General features: G+C 43.4%; 1 protein-coding gene across 5 annotated transcripts in view; it reads left to right on the top strand.

Annotated features, from left to right (window-relative positions):
• Positions 1–22,770, top strand: part of SLC4A4 (solute carrier family 4 member 4) — a 395,294-nt gene that overhangs the window by 260,517 nt on the left and 112,007 nt on the right. For 3 of the 5 annotated variants that reach the window (XM_073590547.1, XM_073590572.1, XM_073590555.1), the window contains exons 6-8: positions 9,281–9,441; positions 10,316–10,495; positions 11,735–11,776. In XM_073590547.1, coding sequence (XP_073446648.1) covers positions 9,281–9,441; positions 10,316–10,495; positions 11,735–11,776 — 383 coding nt within the window. The remainder of the gene's footprint in view (positions 1–9,280; positions 9,442–10,315; positions 10,496–11,734; positions 11,777–22,770) is intronic. The other 2 variants (XM_073590565.1, XM_073590581.1) reach the window with 1 other exon arrangement.

The following is a 22,770-nucleotide window of genomic DNA, read 5'->3' as shown; positions in this document are numbered from 1 at the left end:
AGTGCAAATTTCAATGGTCCAAATCTCTGGGACTGTATGGCGGAAAAAAAAAAAAGAAGCAAAAATAGAATACTCAGAGGAGCGGTGGGAATAAAATAAGAGCAAACACAGCCCACTGTTCACCTGCTGACAGGACCTCTTTAAACATGACAGCTGTGGGGTTAATTGTCAGTGTATAACAAGTTTAACCTTTGCACTGTTCTGCAGTCAGTTACACAAGTTTTCTCATCTTCAGTCCTTTTCTGTCTTCCAGAAGTAAATATTAAACTCTAGAATGTATCAGTAATGAAGCATCCTTCTGATTTTCAGTATTACAGGGCCTGATTGGTGGGAATGGATTTGATGTGAAGCAACAATTCGCAAAGTGTGGGTTTAATGGAATCTAAATAATATTGATATACAGCGCACACACTGAGATGTTCCACTGACATCTACGTAGAGAATATACCGTATATCTGTAATATAGATCCATAATCAACCTATAGGCGATGGAATCCAAAAATAACAGATTTATGTTTTCAACTTTTGTTGTCTGTGGTCCGTTAAATCCATATCTGTATTGTGAGCGAGAATACAGATCTATAATATGTTTCAGTATTTTACACTTTTATTAACTCCTATGGAGAGAATAAGGATCTGCGGATTGCTATGTTCACATCCACTGGATCATTCGTAGATCAATCATGCTATCCATGACTTATGGATATGGGACGGACCCCTACTCCATCTTAAAACCACCATAACTACAGTAAACCTAGGCACTAGAATAAATACACAACACATTATTTTGGTTGTCAAAATGGCCACAGCTTTATTTAAATCACAGGGTTAAAACAATCACAGTAGGAGTCAGGTGAAGTGCTAGTACATTGGGATTCACAAGTACTGTGATATCCCAGCTGTCTGACATACAGAACCAGGACAGACAGCCATAAAGGGGCGGCACGCACTGGTTTGCCATTCAAGCAGAGCCAGTAAACTTTCAGGGCACCAATGACCCTATTATTCTCACTCCTGTGCTTAACCACTGTGCCCGCCCCTGATTGACGTTACCATTACAACGTCCTTGAGGCTGGCCACCAAAGCCGAGCCTAATCACCACCATGAGGTTTTACATTCTCTATTAGTTAAAATGAGTCCACCTTAACTTGTCTGCAACTTCCACCTGACTCCTAAACCGCAAAGCTGTGACGGGCTATAAATTCACATTTGACACCATTTTTTTTTTTTTAATAAATCACTTTAGTAAACTTATAAACTAGAAGTCCCTGCAAAAGCATTAAGAGGACTAACTTGGCAAACCTCCGACTCACAAAGAGTCATCCTACAGCGCTCAGGAGAGGAAAAACCCCTGTGGAGGAAACCTCTAAGGAACCATGGCTGAAGGATGGCCCTTCCCTTGGGCTTAGAAGGTTAATGCTGTTAACTCTTTATAGCCATGATAAAATTGAACCTGGAACAAAATATACAATGGTAATTTCAAAAATACAATAAAGCATTCATCATACAAGCAATAATTAAAACATTTTAGGACAATGATTATAAACAGGGGCGGGAGGGTGGGAAATGCAATCTGAATACCTGTATAATGACATCTGTCATGCCTCAAAAAACTATTATACCGCATGCATTGTAGCCAGCTCTAATAATTCACCAATTCATAGATTTTGGTTCTAGAAACCACCATTATTTACAGTAGCTGTGCAATAAAATTTTTTAAACCCACTTACTATCACCCGAAAAGTGATGAACATATCAATAGAAAGAAATTATAAATAGGGAGTAATTAAAAACTATACACAATATAACATCAACATTATAAGTAGTAATTTAAATAAACCTAAAGCGGAAAAAGTCTACAAAGGCATTATTAATAACCCTGCCACGCCATTGTTAATTGTTTTTCATGCACTTGATAACATTTACTGTTGACCTCTCCAACTGGGTCAAAGGCATTGGGAATAGGCATATTGCCCCTCGTGCTAATGCACTTGATTACCTTACCCTTAGCCACTCCCACTGGCTCAAGGGCATCGGGAGTAGGTGGGTCGCCCTTCCCAGGGCTGTGGGGTACTCGGTGCCGGGCCGATGTCAGGGGGATGTGGTGTCACAGCGGCGGTGACCCGGTCCGTGGCCCTGGGCGCCCAAATCAATGGTGGTTTGTAATATAGTTTATGTGATAGTTTGTGACGCCACCTGTGGTGTTTGGCAAGCAAGATGTTAAGCCAATGTTGCATGCAGACCCTCTGGGGCTGATGGTGTGTTGCAGCATATATGGTGTAGCTCCCCACAGGTGAAGCTATAACCCCAGGGCAGTGTATAGGCGCAGGCGGTGTGAGGAATGTTGGTATCCAGATGTAGCGGTGCTGATGGTGTTGGCGCACAAATGAATGGAAGACACCAGGGTTTGCAGTTCCAAAGCTTTACTCACAGTTCATGGTACACACTGGTGCCTGCCTCCGTGCCGTGTCCTCCGGGGGCAGAGACTCAATCATCCTCTCGGGCAAGTCAGGATTCTCCTCTCCAACACTCCGCCATCATGTACCTTTCCTGAGCGACTCCTCAATTACGCCTTTTAGTGTGAAGAGCTCCAGTACCGTGATACTCTGAATTTCCTCCTGTCAGATGTTCCTAACAACTTGTATAGCAGACAGCTGTAGCCTCTCTCGGGGACTCCCTTCTCCGGAGTCCTGGCTCTCTATTCAGTTGCTGTTGTGCCCCGAGTCTTGGATGGGAGTAATGCATTTACAGCCAACTACTCCACCGGTGTCTGCTGTAGAACCATAATTGTCCATACAACCTCGGGGACCGGGGCCCGGCCTTGCGCTGAGAACCTATAGGCAGGGTTCCTCTTCCAACCCACAACTCCTCTCTGTTCGCCTACTCCTTCATTCCGCACTGTTCCTTCTCGCTCTTATGGAAGCTTAGGTTGCAGTTCTACGTCTTTCTCCTTCTGTTCCTTTCCTGTGCCAGCTGGCTCAGGTCACTGAGGCAGCTGCAGCACTCCCTCCTCCATCCCTTCTTCCAGGGATCCTCACTCCTGTCTGAGTGACTTCTTACCTGTCTGAACTTCTGCCTGACTGAACCTCTAATTCTAAACCTTCCCAACCTTTTATATCTAACTCCACCCACCTCCCAGCACATCTCGTGTTACGAAGCAAGGACCCACGAAAGGTGCTCTGCTACCCTCTAAACATGGATCCGCAATGGGGTCCTGCTGAACTATCCTGTGTGTGGGGTGCAGGTGTTGGAGTGTGGAAAGGAGTTCCCAACTTACCTAGGTGGTGGGGCACTACACCTGCCTCAGGGGTGCCACATAGGCATACTGCCCTTTGTGTTAATGCACTTGATTATACTCTTAGCCGCTCCCACCAGCTCAAGGGCATCAGGAATAGGCATACTGCCCTTTGTGTTAATGCACTAGATTATACCCTTAGCCGCTCCCACCAGCTCAAGGGCATTGGGAATAGGCATATTGCCTCTCGTGCTAATGCACTTGATTACTTTACACTTAGCCGCTCCCACTGGCTCAAGCGCACCAGGAGTAGGCATACTGCCCTTTGTGTTAATGCACTAGATTATACCCTTAGCCGCTCCCACCAGCTCAAGGGCATCGGGAATAGGCATATTGCCCTTCATGTTAATGCACTTGATTACCCTTAGTCACTCCCACAGAGGAGCAAATTTATTCTGTAGGCATGCAAAATATGATTGCCATGACCCCAGGGACTTTACCCTAACAGGGTCTTATAAACTTTAAATGCTTCTGGAGACCAGGGGGCCATACTGTGATGGTCACCCCTCCATACCAGGGGGCCATACCCGAGATGGTTACCCCCTCCACACCAGGGGGCCATACACGAGATGGTTACCCTCCAAACCAGGGGGCCATACCTGAGATGATTACCCCTCAAAACCAGGGTGCCATACCTGAAATGGTTACCCTTCCAAACCCAGGGGGGTCAGCGGCCAGTTTATTAACAAATATCATAAACATGTACAATAAGTATTAAATACACAATCTTATATGACCTGGGGGGGGGGTTCTTGGAGCCCCAGAAATTCTGGCTAAATATTTGACAAAAACACAAGAACTTAAAACTCCACGTTACCCTCAGCCGTAAACCCCAGCTCGAGGGCACCAAACATCCCATTGTGGGAAGTCCATCCACCAAAAGCTCCCGAGTAAAACCCCGTCCAGAGCCGTAACCAAAAGCCAGATCCACCGAAACAATTTTTAACAGTCCGGAATTTTTACTTCCAATTCCTTTTCGCTGATTCAGCGTCAACTCCAAGAACCCCACCCCAGAGGTCCATACTTAATATGGTTACCCCTACTGACCAATTTATAAATAACTTCAAGGACCCACTAAAAGGAAAACAAATAAGTTTTTTTTTTAATTTTTAATTCATGTTCTTATTAAAATAAACATAAAATAAACATCAAAGCATAAATAACATTAACATGCTGGGGGAGTCCTTGAAGCTCCCAAATCTGGTGATTACCAAACATAAAATGTACCAACAATTACTCCCAGCCGTTACCCCACTAGCTCAGGAGCACCGTAGCCACAAGGGTTCCAATGTTCACTTGAATTTCCTGGGGATCCGACAAACTCTTGCCGAAACTCCCCTCCACCTTTCACCAGGTCCAGAACCATATTAACTTCCAAAAGAGGAATTCATATCCTAATGGATCCCCCAGACCAATTTCTAACCAACTTCAAACCCCCCCCCAACCATCAGGCTCCAGGTAATCCACTCAGGCCTGTGCTATCTGCCATCTTAAGTAATATAAAATAAGCACTTGGTGGGTATACACCGATCCCATTTTTTTAAAAATTATTCATGCCTTTATTTAAATAAACATACAATAAAACATCAAAGCATAAATAATATTAACACACTGGTAGGAGTCCTTGAAGCTCCCAAAATCCGGTGATTACCTAACATAAAGTGAACATAAAATGTACCAACAATTACTCCCAGCCGTTACCCCACTAGCTCGGGAGCACCATAGCCACAAGGGTTCCAGTGTTCACTTGAATTTCCTGGGGATCCGACAAACCCTTGCCGAAACTCCCCTCCACCTTTCACCAGATCCAGAACCATATTAAATTCCAAAAGGAGGAAACCATATCCCATTGGATCCCCCAGACCATATTTAACCAACTTCAAGGACCCCTCCAACCGCACAAGATGTGGGATAAGTGAGGGTGAAAACCATGCAGGGTTACAACCAAGGTATACAACAGGTTAATAATGGAAAATATCCCATCGTAAGGTCCAGAAATAGACAGAGATGGGCAATGCTGTGTTATATGCTGTAACAATAAATGAGAAGCCGCCTGCTCCTCTACAGCAGTTACAGACTCTAATCACCAGCTGTGCATAAATGGTAAGAAATATGTAGGTCTAACATAAGCTGCCTGCAGCCCTAGGTGTGTGAGCAGAAAACTGCAAGTTCTGTATCCCAGTCAGTCACACTACTACATACAATTACAATAGAGGAGAGACAGGGCTGGAAACTGGGCCCATGATGTGTTTTCCAGAGCAATGTGCAGCATCACACTAGGAGTGCCCACTCACTGCCTGCCATGTGCTGAGTTATTAGTGCACAAATGTGCCGAGTTACTCCACGATTATTTATTTACACATAATAAAACACAATCCATTCAGGCCTGTTCTATCCACCATCTTAGGTAATATAAAATAAGCTCTTGGTAGGTATACTCTGATCATGCAACATACGAGGGGGAGGACTAAAGGCAGCAATAGCTACAGAAATCAAGCACTAAGCTGGAAGTCATGTCCAGATTATATGTACAGCCAGGAAAATAACCTGGAGACACAGGATGTCTATACCCAGCATGATCCGTATATAGCAGAGTGAGGAGTGATATCATGTATACAGACCTGTGGTACAGGCTAAGTATACAGCACAGGAATAGAGCCTTTACACATATACCACATATATAGTGAGTAACCTGGTTACACTGGATCTGCACACCAAGCATCAAAGTATGTAACAGAGATGAGGTCACATACAGATCATCAGACTCCATAACTGGGAAGAGGGGGATAATCAGCACACAGCAGGGTCAGTATACAGTGCACTAACATGAAGTGCAGCCTCTCATCATCATACATATACCATTCCCCGACTGCTCCTCTCACCAGTGTCTCTAATACATGTGACTGCCCAGCTCCACCATAGTAATGGCAGACACTGTATGTGTCCCTGCTCTGTCCTATCATACATAAACCCAGAACTCATGAAGACTCTGTATAATACAGCAGTAATGTGGTATATCAGAAATGTCTGCAGGGAGGTCACACAAAAGCTGCCTCTGCAATAAGTGAGGGAACATGGCAGCTACATGAATTCCTGAGGTAATCTTGATCCGAGATATGATGTAGGAGCTGATACTACACTAGTACACACTACACAATGTCTAAGGTGAATGCAGAGTAGTATCAAACATGTCTGCAGGGAGGTCAGACAGAAGTTGTCTCACAGTCTGTGAGGAAAATGTAGCATGCACATGAGGGACATGGCAGCTACATGAATTTCTGAGGTAATCTTGATCCGAGATATGATGTAGGAGCTGATACTACACTAGTACACACTACACAATATCTAAGGTGAATGCAGAGGAGTATATCAAACATGTCTGCAGGGAGGTCACACAGAAGTTGTCTCACAGTCTGTGAGGAAAATGTAACATGCACATGAGGGACATGGCAGCTACATGAATTGCTGAGGTAATACTGATCCCATACATAATGTAGGAGCTGATACTACACTAGTACATGATGTCTGAGGTGAATGTGCTCCTATCATCTGTCGTGTGAGGTGATGACCCCAGTATTATACTCCCTGAAACTGCAGACATGCTTCCTCCTGTTCATCCTGTGTAAGAAAGAGGGAGAGACACAGATTTCCTCTTCTATATAAGCCCCACCCTCCTCACAGTAACCCACCAGGCACAGACATACTGTGCTTCTTACTCTGAAACCAACATCACTCGTGCTTAAAATCTATACCACTATACCAAAAAAGCTGTAGGAGTAAAGGTCCACCCATCCCCAAGTCATGTCCTCCTCCGCCTATGGCTCCAGTGGTTTCTTGACAGTAAGAATAGCATTGTGATATCTTTGCTGTCTAAGAAGAATATAGACTTGTGTTTCCTCTACTGGCTTGATAAAAATGACAAATAATTCAGTTTATTCCCAATTCACAATATGCACAGTAAATCTAGAACCAGGCAATTTTATTTTCTACTGATTGCTATTGGTGGTCAGTTTAATATACAGATGTAGAAGCCACCAATTTGATAGCTGTGGTGCACTATGGGCATAGCATATACAAATTAGCACTGTTAGAGGTAGAAAGCTTGTTGCCTGGTAGTACCTTAATAAGAGACACCTAAACCTTAAACTAGACCCTAGTAATGCCCCATAGGTGGCATTAGAGAATCAGCTTTCTCCCTTGTGGTAGGGACTAATTTGCATGCCTTTTTTTGCCTGGCCTATAATCCTCCCTATGTCTGGGCGCTCTCCACAAGGTGAACCTTTATCCCATAGATCCACAGACCCACAGACTTGGCATAGCGTTCCACTCCTTCAAAGTGAATGAAGATGGCCATACCTACAGTGCCACGGCACACTACATTATTAATTTAGAGTGGAAGCCATAATATTGGTGACTGCTATATCTGCACATGCTTCATTTTTTTTGTGCAGCATCATTAGATGGATGATTTGCAAACTCTTTAGGGTTCTATTACATTGAGACATATTGTAAAGCAGAATTTTCATTACTTCCATGGATTTCCTACAGTACATGGCCATTACGTTCTTCAGTGAAAAGACAGTCTGTAATTATTGCTCTATGCAGAGAGACTGACCAGTTGTTCTTTTAGGGAATGCGTGTAAAGAAATGGACTATTCTTGACTACCAGTACAAATAAAAATAATAACAATAATAATAAGAATAAATATAGCTATATATCTATATATATAAAGCTTAGTGTATGTTTGTGTGTGTATATGTATCAAACCATGCCCACTCCACATTGCTTCGCTCACTGGCGGATGGAGAGCGAGGTTGCAGAGGGAAAGTGCGGCATGTGGGTGGAGAGCGGAGCCTGGAAGTAGAGAGCGGGGCATGATGGAGAGCGGGGTTGCGGAGGAATAGAGTGGGATGGCGCGTGGAGAGAGGGGCTGTGGAAAGAGAGAGCGGGGCTGTGGAGGGAGAGCGGGACACAAATGGAGAGTGGAGCTCTCAGTGGGATAGAATGGAACGGCGCATGGAGAGCGCGGTTGCTGAGGGAGCTAGCGGGATGGCAGGTGGAGAGCGGGGCTACAGAAGGAGAGAGCATGATGGCGGGTGGAGAGCGGGGCTGTTAAGGGAGAGAGCGGGACGCGGGTGGAGAGCTGGGCTGCGCAGGGAGAGAGCGGGACACGGGTGGAAAGCTGGGCTGAGGAGGGAGAGAGCGAGACGGCCAGTGAAGACAGGGGCTGCTGAGGGAGAGAGAAGGGCTGTGGATGGAGAATGCGGAACAGCGATTGGAGAGTGGGGCTGCGGATGGAGAGAGCGTGATGGTCAGTGAAGACAGGGGCTGCTGAGGGAGAGAGCGGGGCTGTGGATGGAGAATGCGGGACGGCGATTGGAGAGTGGGGCTACGGACGGAGAGAGCGTGACGGTGGATGGAGAGCTGGGCTGCGGAGGGAGACGCAGGGGCAGCGGAACAAAAGCGGGGCTGCTGAGGGAGAGAGTGGGATGGCCAGTGGAGACAGTGGCTGCGGAGGGAGAGAGCGGGATGGTGGATGGAGAGCGGGGCTGCTGAGGGAGAATGCAGGATGGTGGGTGGAGAGCTGGGCTTCGGAGGGAGAGAGCGGGACAGCAAGTGGAGAACGGGGCTGCGGAGGGAGAGAGCGGGACGGTATATCCCCTGTGGCTTATGCTACTATACTATATATCCCCTGTGGCTGATACTAAAAGGAGGAGCGTGAGGTGCAGGAGGAGGCTGTGTAAAAAGCAGAAGCATGAGGTGTATCAATACTTGGGTACTTATTTAGTTAATTTGTGTTGCAAATCTGTAGTGTTGAATATATGATGTGAAATGTTTTATGTGCAATATAATCATTTTAATTTGTTATAAGTAACCACAGTTAGTTACTATGCCCGGGCAATATATATTTTAAATCAAAAGAGAAGATCAGTCATCTTATTAGAGTGTTTGATGGAAAATAATATTGTTTGTTTATATTTTAGATGGATAAAGTTTGAAGAAAAGGTGGAGCAGGGTGGAGAAAGGTGGAGTAAGCCCCATGTTGCCACACTTTCCTTGCATAGCCTGTTTGAACTGCGGACATGTATTGAAAAAGGGACAATACTACTCGACCTAGAGGCCAATTCCCTCCCCCAAGTAGTTGGTAAGTGCCCGTGAATTATTACAATTTATCGGTATACATTATGCAATAACGCATTGTTATCATGCTATCATCTAGCAAAAAGACAACACAAGTGATATGTGCAGCATATGGCTTTATCTTATTCCCTATTATGACATGGTGCTTAGCCAAGAATATTACATATCCACAGAACAGGGGTGGCTATGTCCCATATGAATAGAGTGGTAGTGTGTATGCATCACTACAGTGCCCACCGACACCATAAGGAGCAGTGATCACACATGCGCTGTACCTCTTCGTTCACACAGAGAGTACGGCACTCCAGCTCTTCTTGACATGATGTGGAGGTCCCAACGACCTGACTCCACCTCATAACACATTTATCCACTATATTTTGGTTGTTGGTGGCACAATCGTGGTATTTGGCCTCCATCATTTCATTATTCTGTATACTTTGCTTTAATATTTCTTCATTTTTTGGGTGCAGCTTAAGTCTTGCCTTAGGCTAGGGTCACGCAACTGTATTTTCTCTCATCTGAGAAAATTGGGTCAATTTTGCTAATCACAATCTGATCTTGAGTTTGATCAGAGTTTGATCATGGTGTGATCCAATTTTTGGGAGAAGATGGGAAAAAAAGTCTTCATTTTCTCTATTCAGTCAGTTCATGAAAATCGGACTTCACTCAGATGTCTTCTGAGTGCGGTCCGGACTCATTAACTTGCATTTCGAGTGTGATCTGAACAGTGTATAAAACTCGGGCTTGTTGCGCTGCCCTGTAGAGTAACATTGGTCAAATTGCGATTTAGATGTTTTGTCTGATCAGACTTGGACAGAAAATATGGTCGTCTTCGTGAACCCTTAAACACATTTTCCTTTTTTTTTTTTTTTCTTCAGAAAAAATCCTTGATATCCAGATTGAGACAGGACTGCTGAAACAAGAGATGAGGGAAAAGATCACTTACACTCTTCTCAGGAAGCATCGGCACCAGACAAAGAAATCCAACTTGCGTTCCTTGGCTGACATAGGAAAAACAGTCTCCAGTGCAAGTAGGATGTTTACCAGCCCAGACAATGGTAATGTAGAGGCCAACCTTTGTGGCTGCCTTTCCATTATATTCAGTAATAACATAGATAACATGTATCCTGTGGCTACTATTATAGGACAAGAAGATGTAACCTGCCTAAACCAGGAGATGGTGATAAATACAGAAGTGGTGACGTGTTTCTATTAAACTTTTCCTCTGATTGTTCCACTCCTGGTTTTGGCTTATAAATACTGATGTAAAATACTGACCAAATACTGAACGTGTGAACGCTGCATAAAATTCTATCTTGTGAAAACCCATTAAGGGTATGCGGAGTCCAGGCAAGTTTTTCAAGAGCAAGATACTTCGTGAAGCATTTCTTATCTAAATTGTCTTTTTAGCATTTTTTCATTGTTTGCTGAGTGCTTTTTTAACAGCTTTTTTTTTAAGCATTTTCCCAGTGTGTTTGTGGAATCTTTTTCCAGGACCTTTTTTAACTCCATTCAACAATGAATAAACCACTTGAAGAACATCTGAAGAATGGTCAGCCTACTTTTATTAACCGCTTGTCTTCTCTGGAAACCTGAAGTGGTTAAAAGAAGCTCAAAAGCCTGAACATGTGAACAGAAAGTCATTTTTACATTTGCGAGGGAATCGGATCAAGCTTAAGATGACGCTCAGCTCAAACTCTGACTGAATTTGAGCTGAGTGTCATTTTAATAATCATCTCGATTCTCCCACAGGAGAGAATCTACGTAGATAAAAAATATGATTTTGGGAACCCACCAATCAGGGACCAATCAGTCATGATTTTCCACCATAAACGGGACAGTGTTGTCAACTGCCCTTACTTGCACCGGATGAAGCCTCATCAGTGATGCGAAACAGCTGTTGTTTCAAATCAGAAGAAGGGAGCATGCTCCAGCCAAATGTTTTGTTACTCCCATTTGGATAAATAAAAAAGACGTTTTTGATTGGTGAGTGCTGTGCTTATCTTCTTTCTTGCTACATGAAGCAAGCAGCAATATCCCGCTGAAATGGGCGAGATATAGACAGTGTTTATTCTTTCAGTGATTTCCATGTCTCACACTAATTTCAATAGCAAGAGACCCTTTAACAGCATAATGACTCCCCTCTAAGTCATAAAATATAGTGATAGAATCTGATTACTGTACATTTTATTTTCCTAGTGTTTAGACATGCTATCATTTTTTCTAACATGTCATTGTATGTTAATTATAGCTTTTTCTTTCCCTTCTTTAAACTTGTTAAATTGTGAACATTTTAGGAGGGAGAGAGGAGGGCTTGATGAAAAACTCCTTCCTTTCAGGTGAATAGCATGGCCCCTCCAGGCTGTCTCATTTGTCTGTTCCATACAACGGTTTGCAACCTGAGCCCTTGCTTGTGCTTCTAGGGTGTCCGTCCAGTCTCACCCACCTGGCTTACACGTATAGCTGCATGTAGAAGTTGTAAGCCTCAGGTTGATCATACCCGTTTCCATAAATCGGTAAATACCATTAACCATGTTCCCCCAAAGGGCCTGGCTACATTTACATGGCATGGCACTATGCTATATAGTCCTCATATGATCTCATCAAACATGTTTATGTGCATACAGTACAAGAACGGTATATGTATGACTGTTTATTTTACATTTGTGGATTTAATGATCTGTGCCTCGATCCTACTGACACTACCTTGTTACTCATTTATTGACATGGCCTTATTGCATTCCAGGGGATGTATGTATTAGTGACCCTTCATTTGTCTCCATTACATGTGGCTTACTACAGATTGCTTGTCTGGCATTGAATATGCTTTGCTTCTGGTTCAGTAAAGTTGTAAAATATGCAGATATTTAACTTTATAGAATTTTCCATCAATTATTAGATTAAGTTATAATACTCCTCAAAATAGTACTGTAAAGCATTAATACTCAGCTAGAAATGATCTTCTAGACAGAGAATTAGGTCCAGTGAGTGGGAATTCCTCCTACCAGCCAGATTTCACCTGCCAACCCTAAACATTATTTTACGCCATGTCAACTTCAAAACTTCTCTTAACTCCATCTGGTTCATAGCAAAGTGTGGATCTGAATGTAAAAGAGCTATATGGTAACCATAAGTTAAAGGGAACCTGTCATTAGATTCATGCTGCCCAATACACAGGCAGCACAAATCGTAGCCCGGCTGCATGATTGTGTGAGCAGGTTGCGGGATGTAGTGACAGACAGGAGGCAGAGCAAGGGTTAACATGTTTAATAGCAGGGGAATACTCCATGCAGTGAGGTAAAGGTTAAAGAGATCAAATGGCAAAGGATATTGTGAGTTGAAGAACAACGGTTCAGATAACGGCAGTTCTGATGAGCGTCAATGGTTCCTAAGTCCATGAAGTGAATAGCTCCGACAACGGATGGTGTGGTGTCTTTTCCAATGGGGTCCTGTGGGCAACAATGCCTCGTCCTCTGGTGGCAGGGGTCTGTTTCCGGTACCTTCCACTGCCCCTAGTTCATATGCTGTAGTGGCTGACAAGGGTGTGGGCCACAGTCCTGTAAGAGCCCAATGTGGCTCGGCAAATAAACAATGGCAAAGTCAGGGAGCAAGAGTCAGGGCAAATATTCGCTGGCAACGTCAGGGCGCAAGTGTCTGTCCCATTGCCAGGCACTCTTATGTGGCATGTGAGCTGTAATCAGGGGCACGATCTGTTTGGCGCCTTGTTCTCTGGTAGTCACCAGGATCACACTGTATGTCTCCTTCTTTCTGGTCCCCACGGCTGGCAGCGGGAGACGACGGACGCTGAACTACTAGTGGCGGGTGCTCCCAGGACGGAGCACTTCTCCCCCTGGCTGCTTCTAAACACAAGGCTTCCCTGAGTGCAGCAGTCCCTCTCTCTCAGGATTGCTGCAGCACTCCCGGCTTCTCTCTTTCTCTGGAGCGGTCCCTTTGCAGTAGGTGGGGGCTGCCACAGCGCCGGTACTCTGTGGGGGAAGGGGAAGCAGAGCATGGCGCTCACCTCTCTGCGCACTGCCCTGGGTTCGCGCCAAACTGCTCTGCTGTGCGCGCTTTCTCCGTTTATCTCCCCGCCCCCTCGGTCAGGAGGAAGGTCCCGCTTGCTATTGCTTCCCCCCGGAAACAGGGATGCAGCCTTAATAGTTCCGGACGAGGCACGCAGGTACCCGCGATCTGGCCGTCCCCCTTATACTTGCAGTCAGGTATTTTTTACTCTGAAGTGCCGCTACATTTCAGAGAAAACATCATTTGAAAGGCGATGACATCCCAGGACGGATTCTTTCCGTTTTAAATATGCAACGGGGCGAGAAAAAGGCCGCTGAGGATCAGCACTGGAGTGGCGCTTTAAATGTAAGCCCCCTAAACCCCATCATATACTCACCTTTTGGCATCTACATGTTTTTTCTGTGCTGCTCTGGTCCCGCGTCACCATCTTGTGACAGTATATTCTAACTGGCCAGAAGTCAGAAGCTATGTCACAAGCTCTTAATACAAGTTGAAAAATTCCAATGAGCTTTATTCCACCATAGAAATATACAACGTTTCGACCTATAACAGATCTTTGTCATACTTGACAAAGACCTGTTATAGGTCGAAACGTTGTATATTACTATGGCGGAATAAAGCTCTTTGGAATTTTTCACTTAGACTGGACGCTGTTCTCGTTTACTCTGAAAGCTGCAGTTTTTCCAAGTGGGTTCCTTGGATCGTGAGTGGGCGTCCATCTTAGCAAGTACTGTCAGCCCTTTCTTATGTACCTAAGCTATCAATACAAGTCTATGAGAGCCAGGACGAGGCCAGAACGAGACTCTCATAGACTTGTATTGAAAAGTAACATCAGGCGCACTCCATGAAACACTGAAACTACGAGCAGGTCACTTTTCACCAGAGACCGACGAGAGCAGTGGCGAAAGCCGATGAAAACGCAGAAAGGTGAGTATCAGACATGGGGCAGGGGAATTATATTTAAAGCACCACTTCAGCGGTTCAATAAAAATACACTGAAGTGGTGCTTTAAGCTATGCTTTATCTGAAATGCACAGTGTTTCATAGTAAACACACCTAGATGCAATAGGCTCTGATTCATGTTACCTGTGCTTCCGACAGCATGAATTTAATGACAGGATCCCTTTAAGAGATTTTATAGAAATAAAGCATATTCGTGTGTGCAACTTTCTTTTTTGTCTAAAGATTAGCTAAATTCACTTATTAATTTTTTTTTATATTTAGCAGGCACTTGACTGCACATCAGTGGGGGTCCTGGTTCTGAGACTGCCAATAACTGCCCACTAGACCCCTGAAAATTGCACACCTCAGGTCACAGAAGTGCACAGCTCCTCCCTGAGCGTGCACACAGTGTGGAGTACAGATTCAATAGAAAGCATTGTCTCTGAAGCTGTACGCTCCTGTTTACGGAGCTGCACACTTCCCAAAGGTATAGTGCACAGCTATTGATGGGGGTCTCAAGACCTGGACCTCAACTAATCTGCAGGCAATTCAAGTGGATGCTAAATATGAAAAATGGGTGGGAAAGTTTAGTTACTCATTAAAGTCCTTACCATTTTCAAAACATCTTCTGACTGACAGTCAATGGAAGCTGATAAAAAATTGTCTTTAGAAAGTCTAATTGGCCAAGTCCATAACTTATTACAGTTGAGAAGATTAGTACACTCAAGTCATGCACTATGTGAGAGGACAGCCCTGACTAAAGTGTAATATTTCCACACATTGGTCTTGGGTCTTCATTAAACAATTTTATATTTCTTTCTATACTACATTTAATGTCCAATTTGCTGTAAATATTATATGTATAGATCAGACTTATCAAAACGCATAAAACCTCTTGAAAGTGGTTATGTGTGATTAAAAGCCACATTTGCAAAACTGGTAAGTCAAGCATAGATATGACTAAGAAACAACTTAAAGGGGTTGTCTGGACTCAGGAAAAAAAGCCTGCAGTCACCCTATGTGACTGCAGACTGCCAAACTGTGGCAATGTGTGATGGGCACACTGGCATGATTCCCCTGTATTCACCATGCAAGTGGGTTTTCACGTGACTTCATGTACTGTAAGTGCATCCTTGGAGTCACATGCCGACTAGACTCTTACACACCTCTCAATTCTCTTCTATTATTAGAAGCAGGGCAAGACTAGTCCGCACATAACCGCAAGTATGCATATCACATTCATACCGTTTCACATTCATATCATATCACATTCATATCACGTGGCCTCCCAACCAGGGCTGTGGAGTCGGTAAGCCAAACCTGCGACTCCGACTCCGACTCCTCAATTTCCCTTACACCGACTCCGACACCAACTCCGACTCCACGACTCCGACTCCCACACATATTGCTTATATTTAAGTGAAAAATTTATTGTAGTACAATGTGAACCTCAGACATTTAATCATTTTTATGATCCAATAATCAAGATATTTAGATAGAACAGAATATATATTGGTGTACTACCCGGTTTTCATTCTTTTTGGTACAGATACGATATGGATAGACAGATATGGATAAATGGATAGATAGAGCAGATTTCTAATCTGCTTTTGCTATTGAAAACATTATCTATGAGCTCAAAAACCTTTCAGGTGATGCAGTTTTTTAAAAAGATGATCAGCTTTTGCAGCTGAAAAACGTATCCTCAAAAAACACAGGAAAAATGCTGTGTGTGAATGTAGCCTTAGATCAGGAATATAACAGCCATTTATAGGACATTTCATAACTTTCCCAAACTCCTATGAAAAAATATTCAGCACATCCTGCATTGAATTACTGTACCCAATTTATTATATATTTTAGGAGTCGGAGTCGGTCCATTTTATACCGACTCCAACTCCGACTCCGACTCCACCAAAATGAGCACCGACTCCAACTCCACGACTCCGACTCCGACTCCACAGCCCTGCTCCCAACCACATGTATAATACAGGTGAATCGTAACAGTGTGAACACCGCTTTTCTTCTTAGACTAGATAACTCCTTTAAGAGTTTTTAGAAGAGTTCTATACTTGAACATTACTGGCCTTTGATGATGAGGGTCCGACCTTTAACACCCCTGTTAATCAGCACAGGGAAGGGCATCTAATACAGGATATGAGTCTGATACTAGACAGCTAGGTGACATTTCTTTACTGTCATGTCCTAATTTAAGTGGAGAAGATCATTTACTAGATTGTGCCTAGAGCGGCCATCATTCCTGATGCATTTACTGTACTATTAGTTCTCTGCTTCTTTTCAAGCCTTTAGATTTCTCTCCCTTGTTCTTCTGACTTTTATTTTGCTTTCCTTTTGCTCTTCCTGATGCCGCTTCTTCCACAATTTCTGCTTTTTGCTTGCGAAAATAGCCCGCAGCCCTCTAGAGAACTCTGTGCCCTGCCTGGCAACCCGCATATCGGATGATGACCTCCGTGTGCGGCGAAGCCCCAGCATGGGATGGCTCAGCAGTAAGTCGGGGTAAATGTGTGTTGTGGGCAATTTGTGATATTACGATTCACCATGCCAATATTTGGAGTGAGTGTTCTAGATCTTGTAGAATTGTATGTATGCTCCCTTACCATGCTTCCTTCTATGGACCACCTATTTAATTGGAACCCATGGTGGAATAGGATTAATGCTGTCCCAACAGTCTATAGACAGGGGGAATAACACTTGACCATATTTGTGCTTGAACCTGCAGAGATAGATGTTCATCTGCAATTACATCCCTTGCGTTGTCACTAAGCTTTTTCTCCAGATTCATTTGGATTTCCACCGTTAATAAGTACAAACTGTTGAAACATTCTCCCATAATATGGGAATGCTTATCTATAATTTACCGAATGGGAGATGTAAAACTGGATGAAGGATGCATCCTGGTAGTAGAGATCTATGGTGCTCTTTGAGGTCTTACCCTGGAGAGCACTGCTTTGATTTAAACTTTACTGACAGAATTGATTTGGAGAAATAGGTGAATTTATTTGACTTCTATGTAGACTAGTGTGAAGTTAAAAGCATTGTCCTATAAATGTCATATGTTAGTTATTCACAGAGTAGATAATAAATGTATGATTACTGAGGTTCCATCCAATGAGACCCATGTTGATTACAAGTAAGAGGGTCGCAATGTCCCTTGTGCAAATGGAATGATAGGGAGCATGTGTGACCACTGCTCCATTCAATGTCTATAAAAGTGTTCACACGTGCTCACTACAGCTCCATTCACAATGGAGGCCACTGGCCACCTGTTTTCAGTCTTAATGATGGTCTGAGCAGTTGGACCCCTAACTAATACAGTAGGTGATAAATATTTTTTATGGGACAACCGCATCAAGGAGTCAAAATACAATTTTTTTAAACCTAAAGATCTACTGTTTTGTTAATTGATAAATTAGATTTAGTAGGGACCATCATGTAGCCTTAAGGGTTTGTCCAGGATTTTAACATTGATAGCCTGTCCTTAGGATAGGTCAACAATGTCTGATCACCTGATCATCTGTCCCCCGTCATGATTTGATTAGGAGGAGGATGCGCAGTACCCGACACTGGCCACTATCAGTAGATGGAGCAGCTCTGTGACTGAGCGGTTCCGGCTGCCGCCGACACTGGGAATAGCTGATCGGCGGCGGTGCTAATTGTAGCACTGCCGCTGTTCACATGTTGGTGACCTATCCTAAGGCTAGGCCATCAATGTTAAGGTCCCAGACAACCCCTTTAATATCAATACTGTGGACCTTGAGGTAGTTACACCAGTTGTAATGCGCAAGAAGCCTGCAAATAACAGTTGGTAGGGGGTTCTGAAAATAACTATTATAAAACATGGATTTTCTAGTTCTAAGTCGAGTAAAGTTTTCATTTTCACCTTCTTCGCCAGGATGATTGTCAGTTCCAGCAAGCTATTTTTGGAGACCTACATTTTTTACTAAAGACTAGAATAATATTTTGTCTCTGAGGTCTGATTTTTTTTTTTAGTTGAAAAAATAAGTTTTCTACTTGTCATCTTGTTTTCTTGCCAATCCTGTGGACCTTATAACAGATTGCTAGAAATAGCTTGAAATTTCAGGTTCTAAATTGAGCAGAATTTTACTTTTTTCCAAGATGTGACTTACCTCCTGCAAGCATTTGATTTAATTAGAATCTATTGTGTTATTTTTGCAGTAGTTCTATGAATTATTAGTTTTGCTTTTTTTTTCATTTACAAAAAGCATGACTGGTGAGTGACAACACTGGATGTCCTTGGTCATTTGAGAAACCTGTGTTGTCAGAAGGTTCATATGTGTAATGAGAGACAACCGGGAATAGCGATGACCTTTAAAATGGAGAGGTGGAAGGGTGCAGAGACTTTTCTATAAAACCATAAAATACCGTAATATGATGTTTTTTTTCTTTTGTGGCTGATTAATAGTCGTTATTATGAAGAACCCTGGTGAATTAAGAGCCGCTAATACCTCTCCAAGTGATAAAAAATATTTTTATCTGTGTATTAGCTATTTTATGCTATTTTGCCACATTATTAATTAATACACCCATAAGGATTTTCTAAAATGAATATACAGTACTGTTCGAGTGTCAGCTTGTCGTATAGTCTACCGTCAAGCTGTTTCATTCCTGTGCCGTTAATGACGCTATGTTAATGGATTTGATCTCAAAGTCATTTTGTCCTAAGTGCTATGAGCGCAGTATACATACAGGTCCTAGGGGATGAAAATCGGAAAATCCAGCATGGAAATAATAGGACTGTGCTAGGTGTAATTGAATTGGGGGTTGAAGGGAATATAGCTGTTTATGTCAAGTCCTTTTGTTCCTCACGGTTTCGTTTTACTTCTGTAGAATAAAAGCACAATTGTAATAATTAGCATTTAAAGCAGTAAAAATGCATATTGTGCCTGCCCTTGTTATTTCAGAGGACTGAGGTGGGCGAGAAAAGCCCTCCCAGGGCTCCTTCCAACTTTTTAAATGTAGTCCTAGACTATTTAGAAAAGCAGGTTCCTGTTTCTTAATTTCCTGCAAACAATTATGCTCACCTATGCTGTTATTCTTACTGTTAAATGGATAAGAGCGAAATGTTAAGGGCGACGATTTAAGGTTGAAACCTCTCGACATGTTCATATGACAGATTTTCCCAGCAGGCCGCCGGCATTGTTACTCGGCACAATATACATTAAATACGTAATTTGCTACTGCGAGTACATTCTTATTTTTGCATTGAGATCCATAGAAAGCTCCTTTTAGTTTTACAAAACCTATCGCGCTATGAACACGCATGGGGTCTTTCCATGGGATCCATGTCTGTACTTATGAAAACTGTTCTTTAAAATAGATTATGTCCTTGTAAAAAATATAGTGGAAAAATGCAGCAATATTTACCAACACCAGGTCACAATATCAATGCTCTACAGGATACAGCAGCCCCCCTAGATAAAGGTGGAGGCGGCAGAGGTGCAAAATACTGATGAGCCGATCAATCACAACCTAGCATTCATGGAGGGGGTGGTCCCGAGTATTGGAATTGTACACAGATAAGACTTGTATAGGGCACTGATCACACACAGGTAATGCACAGTGTCACAGTTTACAAGGCTAACATTGATGGGCTTAGCTTCAACTTGCACAAAAATAAAAAATGTGCTGTTAAATATATATAATTATATGTGTATAATATATATTATTATTATTATTATTATTTATTGTTATAGCGCCATTTATTCCATGGCGCTTTACATGTGAGGAGGGGTATACATAAAAACAAGTACAATAATCTTAAACAATACAAGTCATAACTGGTACAGGAGGAGAGAGGACCCTGCCCGCGAGGGCTCACAATCTTCAAGGGATGGGTGATAATACAGTAGGCGAGGATAGAGCTGGTCGTGCAGCGGTTTGGTCGATCGGTGGTTACTGCAGGTTATAGGCTTGTCGGAAGAGGTGGGTCTTCAGGCTCTTTTTGAAGGTTTCGATGGTAGGTGAGAGTCTGATATGTTGTGGTAGAGAGTTCCAGAGTAGGGGTGATGCGCGAGAGAAATCTTGTATGCGATTGTGGGAAGAGGAGATAAGAGGGGAGTAAAGAAGGAGATCTTGTGAGGATCGGAGGTTGCGTGCAGGAAAGTACGAGGTCACAGATGTATGGAGGAGACAAGTTGTGGATGGCTTTGTATGTCATGGTTAGGGTTTTGTAATGGAGTCTCTGGGCAATTGGGAGCCAGTGAAGGGATTGACAGAGGGGAGAAGCTGGGGAATAGCGGGGGGACAGGTGGATTAGTCGGGCAGCAGAGTTTAGAATAGATTGGAGGGGTGCGAGAGTGTTTGAGGGGAGGCCACAGAGCATGAGGTTGCAGTAGTCAAGGCGAGAGATGATGAGGGCATGGACTAGGGTTTTTGCAGATTCTTGGGTGAGGAATGAACGGATGCGTGAAATATTTTTGAGTTGAAGTTGGCAGGAAGTGGAAAGGGTTTGGATATGTGGTTTGAAGGAGAGATCAGCGTCAAGGATTACTCCGAGGCAGCGAGCTTGTGGGACTGGGGAGAGTGGGCAGTCATTTACTGTAATTGATAGGTTCGTAGGGGGGGTCACGTGAGATGGGGGAAAGATGATGAATTCTGTTTTGTCCATGTTGAGTTTCAGATATCTAGTGGAGAAGAAGGATGAAATAGTGGACAGACATTGAGGGATTCTGGTTAGTAGGGAGGTGATATCTGGTCCAGAGATGTAGATCTGTGTGTCATCAGCATAAAGATGATACTGAAAGCCATGAGATTCTATGAGCTGTCCCAGGCCAAAGGTGTAAATAGAGAACAGCAGGGGCCCAAGGACTGAACCTTGTGGGACTCCGACAGATAGGGGGCGAGGTGAGGAGGTGGTGTGTGAGTGGGAGACGCTGAATGTCTGGTCTGTTAGGTATGATGAGATCCAGGAGAGGGCTAAGTCTGTGATGCCGAGGGATGAGAGGGTCTGTAATAATAGGGAATGGTCCACTGTGTCAAAGGCAGCCGACAGGTCCAGGAGGAGGAGGACAGAGTAGTGTCGCTTGCTCTTGGCAGTTAAGAGGTCATTGGTGACCTTAGTAAGGGCAGTTTCAGTGGAGTGGTGTGACCGGAAGCCAGATTGTAAGCGGTCGAAGAGGGAGCAAGAAGAGAGATGGGAGGACAGTTCAAGGTAGACGTGTTGTTCCAGTAGCTTGGAGGCGTATGGGAGAAGTGATATAGGGCGATAGCTAGATACAGAGGATGGGTCAAGAGAGGGCTTTTTGAGGATAGGTGTGATGGAGGCATGTTTAAAGCTTGAGGGGAAAACACCAGTTGTTAGTGATAGGTTGAAGAGATGGGTTAGGGTTGGGATGAAGACTGTGGTGAGGTTTGGGATGAAGTGGGATGGGATCGGGTCAAGTGCACAGGTGGTGAGATGTGATCTTGAGAGTAGAGTGGAGAGTCGATCTTCTGTAATGGTGGAGAAGTTGGTTTTGAAGGTGGAGGGCTGGGAAGTCGGGAGGAAGGGCTCTGGGGGTTGTTGACCAAAACTGCAACGTTGCTGCATGGGCACATAGCGATATGGACTATTAAAAAAGCACTTTATTGAAAACTAACATGGTGTGCTGCTTTCTTTTTTGATGGACACAATGTATATATATATATATATATATATATACTGTATAATATATTTATATTTATATATACAGTGGGGTAAATAAGTATTTGATCCCTTGCTGATTTTGTAATTTTTCCCACTGACAAAGACATGAACAGTCTATAATTTTAAGATTAGGTTAATTTTAACATTGAGAAATAGAATATCAAAAATAAAATCCAGAAAATCACACTGTGTAAATTATATAAATTTATCTGTACTTTGCAGTGAAAAATAAGTATTTGATCAATTTGGCAAAGAAGACATGTTACTTGGTGGCAAAACCCTTGTTGGCAAGCACAGCAGTCAGACGTTTTTTGTAGTTGATGATGAGGTTTGCGCCCATGTCAGGAGGAATTTTGCTCCACTCCTCTTTGCAGACCCAGCCACAACCCATTTTTAATGTCCTGACGGAGGGAAAGAGGTTGTCTCTCAGGATTTTATGGTTCATAGCGCCATCCATTCTCCCATTGATGCAGTGAAATAGTTCTGTACCCTTAGCAAAGAAACACCCCCAAAGCATAATGTTTCCACCTCCATGCTGCACAGTGAGGACGGTGTTCATTGGGTCATAGGCAGCATTTCTCTTCCTCCAAACACGGCAGAATTTTAAACTGCCCTTAAAATTATAGACAGTTCATGTCTTTGTCGGTGGGCAAACTTACAAATTCAGCAAGGGATCAATTACTTATTTCCCACACTGTGTGT

The sequence above is a fragment of the Dendrobates tinctorius genome, unplaced genomic scaffold (genome assembly GCF_039654945.1).
Source record: "Dendrobates tinctorius isolate UK_male_01 unplaced genomic scaffold, ASM3965494v1 ptg000011l, whole genome shotgun sequence".
Taxonomy (NCBI): domain Eukaryota; kingdom Metazoa; phylum Chordata; class Amphibia; order Anura; family Dendrobatidae; genus Dendrobates; species Dendrobates tinctorius.
The sequence above is the reverse complement of the archived record's forward strand: the minus strand, read 5'-3'. Positions and strand labels throughout refer to the sequence as shown.